General features: G+C 44.1%; 2 protein-coding genes across 5 annotated transcripts in view; one reads left to right on the top strand and one right to left on the bottom strand.

Annotated features, from left to right (window-relative positions):
• Positions 1-6950, bottom strand: part of tup (LIM1_Isl and LIM2_Isl domain-containing protein tup) — a 93412-nt gene that overhangs the window by 10127 nt on the left and 76335 nt on the right. For 3 of the 4 annotated variants that reach the window (XM_086969684.1, XM_086969685.1, XM_086969686.1), the window contains 2 exons: positions 5708-5920; positions 972-1199 (listed from right to left, as the gene is read on the bottom strand). In XM_086969684.1, coding sequence (XP_086825810.1) covers positions 972-1199; positions 5708-5920 — 441 coding nt within the window. Of the gene's footprint in view, positions 1-971; positions 1200-5707; positions 5921-6950 lie in introns of those variants that run through there. The other variant, XM_022838734.2, reaches the window with a different exon arrangement.
• Positions 21-1000, top strand: LOC111263555 (forkhead box protein K1-like). Its single transcript, XM_022838737.2, is given in 2 exon segments — positions 21-569; positions 572-1000. Coding segments are annotated over 2 exon segments (879 nt in total). The 5' UTR covers positions 21-119.

Genomic DNA, 6950 nt, shown 5'->3' with positions numbered 1-6950 from the left:
TATACAGCTAGATAGATACAGCTAGATAGATAGATACGGTCTCTCTATCAGGCTTGGCAGCAGGTTTTCACCAGCGAAATCTTGTTGCAAATGTAGCTGCAGCAGCTCAACAACCACAGATGGAAGTTACACGATCTCAAACTATAAGCTACAATAATAACAAACAACAACAACCGCAAACTCATCCGTCGATAAAAACTGAACGCGCGTCGACGCCTAGTGGAACCTCTACCTCGGGAAGCGCAGGACCAGATGCAGAACAGAAGCCTCCATACAGATATGCTCAACTCATTGTACAGGCTATATCATCCGCTCAAGATAAACAACTTACGCTAAGCGGCATTTACTCGTATATCACCAAACATTATCCCTACTACCGGACCGCGGACAAAGGTTGGCAGAATTCTATTCGACACAACCTTTCGCTAAACCGCTGCCTTATGAAGGTTGCTAGATCCCAGGAGGAGCCGGGAAAAGGTTCATTCTGGCGCATAGATCCAACCTCGGAAGACAAGATGGTTGAGCAAGCCTTCCGGCGGAGACGACAGAGAGGTTTACCCTGCTTTAGGACTCCGGTAGCGCCGGCTCAACTCGTTCGGCTCCCACGTCCCCGAACCATGTATCAGCCAGTCACGTTAACCATGCGTTGCCGCAACATCACACCGGGGGTATGGCCACACCGGACTGTCTAAGCCGTGAACCTTCTCCTTTATCTGCTCAAGCGACTCCTGCAAACCTGTCTCTTGCGCATCATTTTGATCTGCCTCAGGAGCTCGTAATGGAAGAACAGCTAGTAACGCGAAATTCTGCAGTACCTGTGGTAGCTCCACTGGGAACACTTCAGCTACCGCATGACGGTCAGCAGCTGTATTCCGGTGACGGTAAGACGCTTTTTGTAGCGACCAGTCAACCTCTACCACCTCAGCTGGTACAACAAAGGACACCAGCTTCTAATGGAGAAGACCGCATCATTATACATAGCTCATATAGATACAGATAGATAGATAGATACAGATAGATACATAGATAGATACAGATAGATACATAGATAGATACAGATAGATACATAGATAGATACAGATAGATAGATAGATAGATAGATAGATAGATAGATACAAATACATATTAACGACATTTATTAAATGCATAAAATAGTGTTTCACATAGTAAAATCCTTTTTCCTTGTCTGGTGGTTCAACCTGCAAAAGAAGGCGGCAGGCTTACATAGCGACGAAACAAAGGAGCAGAAACTCATAAATGCGGCAGACCCAATTGTTACCCTTTTCCGGTCCAGTAATAAAAATACGTTTCGTAATTGCTTGATTGCCTTTTGGGTTTCATGAAATATGAACATGTATTTGAGCACCTATTGGATGGGATTACAGTGACGTGTCGGATGAGCGCCATATCGATGAGATTACGGCAGAACGAATCCGGAACGTCGTCGGCACGATCAAATAGCGACAGCTAAAAGTTTGTAGCTATATTTTGTATTTACGCTTAGTCCGTTCGTGTTGTTGTTGTTCGCTCTCGATCCATTTTTAAATTCGAGCAAAGACAAACAAATAAAATCTATTATTTGCTCTGTTTCTCCTAACGGTAGGTTCGTTAAAGTTGAGCAATAAAGACGAGGCGATGCCCAAAGCCGGCCAAAAGAGGTCTTCCCCTTCATCCCCCTTACGTTTTATATACGCCACTCCTGTGCCTATCCTGCACTCACTACTACCGTTAACCTACTACTCACTACCACCACATCACTAACAGACCGAAAGAACCGAAGATGAACCCGAAGGCGCGATAAACAATGAACAAACTAGCCGCTCGAGCCGTCCTAGCGGTATTGGGCAGCTCAAAGTTGACGTGAGATACTTCAATAGGGATTGTGTTAAGAAACGCAGTTTGTATATGCCCAGTTAGTTCAAAGCAGCGACTAGCAGCAAGACCTCGACAATGAGGACGATAAAGAATTATAAGCTGACTTAAAGGCTAACGCAGAAAGGAGCACAAGCGAGACCAATCCGAAGACAAGATGGCAACGGTACATCGGCGACAGTTGATAGTGATGTTGATGGCGGGGTACTTTGAGGGGGGTGAGCGACACCGACGATGTTGTTGATCGGCCGTCGGTGTACGGACTTTGAGGTGCGAGGGGCCGCTCCTCAGCTGATAAGCTACAGTCCAAGCGGCAAGTAAATGAACAAACGAATGCGCGGGCAAGCTAGCACCACCCCGGGGCAATGTCGAGAAAGCAAATGAAGGCTGAGCACGGGACAGCGGTAAGCCCACTATTCAGCAACAATAACAAGAACAGAAGTTAAAGAACTTACCGTCACCGCACAAATCATGTTTGTCTATTTGCTCTATAAATGTACGAAAATTGAATGATAAAATGAAAAGTACCGTCAATTTCTTAAAAAAATTTTCCGTTTCTCGAAGCCGCATCTTTCAAATTGGTAATCAAAGAGCTTCGTATAGAAAAAATTGCAATTGCAGTCTACAAAAGAAACATTAAAACGAGTATCACAAGTTACAGTTATATGTTCTTATATAATTTTCGATAGAATTAATTCACGTTATTACTTTTCTAAAAAAAAATATAATTTTCAATGTCCTTTATAGTGTAGTAAGCCGCATCCCTTGTGCGACCTGTTTGAAAGCGTATCACTCTTAGGCATGGTATATAGATTCAGAGGAGTCTCGATATTTACGTTTGCTTATATCTCACCCATTTGAGGAAAACTCATTAATCTTTTCAAGTGTTTAGGCTCTTTTTTAAAAGGCTCGCTTGGTATGAAGGTGAACATATATATATATATTATACTTTTACCAGTGTGAATTACACCCTTGAGAGAAAAACGCTGAATTTAAAATGGAGATTGCAAATAAATAAATAATGAGAATCATGTTTGCTTGGACTCTGTCATGTGTGATGACTGCATTGGATATCGTGTATTTAAAACTGACTTGGACGAATAGGCCTCTAGTTGAGGAAGGCAGCGGCCGCTGGTTCAGGCCTTGTCAGATGTAGTTAAATAAAAGAAACGTGTATATCACGCAAGAATAATCTTTACCCTTTTAGTCCACTTTGAGGTCCATATGGACGGCAGGAATCAGAATAGGTCAGGGTGCTATTTGTTAAATGAAACGATTACAAGGTCTTTTCGAATATTTTTAACTGTAGGCTAAACGAGAAGGTTAGGTTATAGTAACGAGGCATGTCCTGCGCGTGGTAGAGATTATTTTTTTATTACGTTTAATCTGGGTCGTCCCGTGAAGATCATAAATGGCAAGCCTCCAATACAATACGCTGTCTGGATTGGACCCTAAATAACAACAATTCAAACTTTTAATTCGAGTTTGTTTGGTAGAAGAGTTGACTTCACTGGTTGTTTGCGCAGGTAAATTTTGGACAAACGACTTGCCGTTGTCCCTTTTCTGTTGATTCCTACCCTTTGTCCTCCAATGACTCACAATCGTCTGAACACTTAACATGGAATCAGGACAAAAGTCTTTGATCCAAAGGCGTTTGTTAACCCAGATCTATTAGAATAGTCTATGTCAGGACTATTGAGTATTTCGTCCTAAGAAGAGTTTAGGGAACGCTAGTGAAGCGAGAACGAGCACTCATAGCAGCGGTGAAACTGTGCGATGAGTACTAGGCAAACAGTGCAAAGTCAATGGACTTTTCCTGTCCAACCACCGCAGCTACAATAGTAGCTGCTTTATAGGGGCGATTCTATATATGTAGCATATATATGTGTACGTGTGTGTCTATGAGTTTGGCTGTAGGTTGTATCATGCCTTTTCGCCTTGTATCTGTCTACCCGCCTCTGTGCCTACGATCGGGAACAGGAGAACAGCCGGCAGGATAGGAAGGGGTCTTGGGCTGACCGAGTACCGACAACGAGGGTGACCAAATCGGAGGAGTGGGGGCACCGGGGCAGATGGGCATGTTTCGCCCTGGCTGCTTGTATTCTGTTGCACGCAGCCAGGGCGCAAATCAAATTAGTCTTGAGATTCAGATTCACTCGCCATGATTGCCTGCTTACACACTCCGCACTCGACTACAGACTCCGCCACTCCAGCGACGACCTATTCACACAGTGCCAGCACCGATTTCGATTCTATGATTCGACTCGGAGTCCGCTTGTTCACTGGCAGCGACCATCGCTCAAAGCGCTGAGGAGTGTTTAGTCGAAAGGATCAAGCGGCCGATCCGCGGACTTGGATTTTCTAGGCCTGCTGGGATATACATCGAATACACATGCAGGGCAGACTTCTGCTCGAGCAGGTACCTCAAAGGCAAACGTTGCATGATCCTCCATTCATGCGGCGTTACATCTACACACGCACACACAGACACGTTCTCTCACAGAAGGATAGGTTGGCGGACCAGGGCAGATGACACCAGGCACCAGCAGTCACACCAAATCCCAAGTCCAGAGTTGCAAGTTCGGTCTCCATCTGGTAGGAAGTCGCCACAGGCCAAAGAACTATCTCTGTGTCAATAACGAGCCTAGGTTGAGCATGATGATGATTCCTTTGATGAGGGATGATACAGCGGTGAGGTGCCGACGACATCGACAGCAACAACAACAACAACAGCCGACCACAACAACGCTATGTGACTGTTTGCAATAGCCAATTATGTTACGTTAGCGGACGAGTTCCGTACGAGAGAAATGGAACCGTGCTGGGAGTATACTGTACTAAGGCTTGTGCTTACTTTAATAAGAAAATAATGTGCTTAGGGACGGCTTCCAATGCAAGCAAATTCGAAACTAAAACAAAGTAAATATACGAATAATTAAAACCTGATTGTAAATATCTCTCGCATTAATGAATGCGTTTTCACAGACAAGCCTCTGAAATTGTTTTACATCATGACGCTGTCTTGTTGTTTTGTGCAGTTGATTCCATATTCAGATTCTATTAATCCTCGCTGCGAGTTCGCAAATTGAAACATTAGCCTGTGTGTGGGAGCAATTTATAGGATGTCCTAGTCGCTGTTTCAATATTCTCTCTTCTAACAAGTAACGGCAATAACGTCATTCGTATGGCAATGTACAGCGTACCGTGTAACTTTGGATGTTCCTTGCGTGTTCACGGCAATATAATCTAGAGAAGGGATATGAAATATAATAGAGAAATATATACATATATATTTCTGTGCGTGGTCGGAATTATGGATGAGGTTCCATTGCTTGGCTCCACAATGCCACGAAACTGCGATCCAAAATGGGGAGTATACAGAATCTAGGAGACTGCCCACTATTAATAGACAGAACTAGTGAACGCTCAACCGTTTATTTAATGAAAGTGCCGGTTGAAGGCGTTCGCAATAAGGTGTCGATTCCAGCGGAAACAGTCGCTCGAATTTTTACGTGACCACATATAATATTATAATCGTATATATGTTCAATATAAATATAAGTAAGGTTCAGAATAAGTAAAAATTATTATTGCACCATTACGAAAAAGCGAGTTCGCGGTTAGCCTCCAGTTACCCCGTGGAGGTAAAATGAAATGGTGTGCTTCTTGTGAAAGGTAGTTACTAATGAGACTGACAAAGGTGATTATATAAAGCTGTCTTTATAATAAGTTTACAAAACTCACAGTTAATTCTATATATGCTCGTTTATTGCCCCCTCAAGAGTGACATTATGATGACAGATATCTTCATGAAATGTATTTACGAAATACAAACCTGGTTAACAAGTTGTCTAAATTGCGGACTATTGGGATCGAAGTCGGAGTCAGGGTGATTGACGGCGTAGTCTGAAAGAGTTTTCCAGGGCGCCTGGTAGCTATGAATATCGAGCGCCTGCCCGAGCGGGCCTTGGCCGGGCTCGTGGCGAACAGGAGATGTGGCGACCATCGGCACTCCACGCAGGGCTCCCAGGCTCAGCTGACGGCCGTCCTGAAATGCAACAGAATAAGAGGGCAATGAGAGGTGCTATTAATTCATTATGTCAAAAACAGCTACTGTCCATGTTTAAATAATATTTACGTCTGTATATATATTCAATCGTAGAACTTTCCATTCAAGACTACAATGATATCTCGCTGTTTCATCAATAATACCGCAGAATGACTAACTCCACGGACATCCTACAATAATAAGCCGTTGCCTTCGTACATCTCTTCGGCTAGAAACCAAGCCCAGGTTTTCGAGAGCAGATGGCAGTAAGCTACGTAAAGATCTTCTTAGTTGCTGACAGTCGTAACAATATGATATATAATGTAATAATATATATGGCGATAGTCGAATAGAGCAGGGCGTGCGGGTCGGCAAAGACAAGGACGGCCTGCCTTATGAACACACCACATGGAAATACGCCCTGTGATCTGTGAACCGGAGAAAACATCAGACTTCCATTGCGGATTCAATTTGCAGCGGGTACGACCAAGCCACTTAAAACCATAGAACAATGTTGCAATTATGCGAGGACATCAGACTTTCCTGCCGCCTTCCAGCCTGGCGTGCATGCAGAGCACCGAAAAAAGACAATCTTTCATATGCCACTATTCGTCTATCGCCTTTAATCATGACGATGGTGGCGACAGCAGCGGCGACGATAATGAGGATCGTAGTGGTGCGTGAATGTGCGTATATCTGCGTGCGTACGTGCCCAACAGTGCGCCTGCATACGTGTATTCTGCAACTAGAAACGCTGCAAGTTTGTTATTGTTACGTCTGCTACAATTTACGTTTCAGTAGGCCAACGTGTGGATGTCTATGGACGCGTTTTGAGCACGCGACCATCTCCGCCCGTGGATGGTGAATACTTAGCGAGCTTGCGCGTCTAGATGTCGAGATAGCGAATTTAAGACGGTGGATCGATGAAGCACTTAGCAAGTGAGTTTCGGCTGTCGCTATTGGCGTATTAAGCGACGGGTAGTTGGATCGTGGGTTTCTAGTAGATATTGCGGACACAAATGCGGCCTAT

The sequence above is a fragment of the Varroa jacobsoni genome, unplaced genomic scaffold (assembly GCF_002532875.2).
Source record: "Varroa jacobsoni isolate VJ856 unplaced genomic scaffold, vjacob_1.0 scaffold_773, whole genome shotgun sequence".
Classification (NCBI taxonomy): Eukaryota; Metazoa; Arthropoda; class Arachnida; order Mesostigmata; family Varroidae; genus Varroa; species Varroa jacobsoni.
This window is presented reverse-complemented; position numbering and strand designations above follow the sequence as displayed.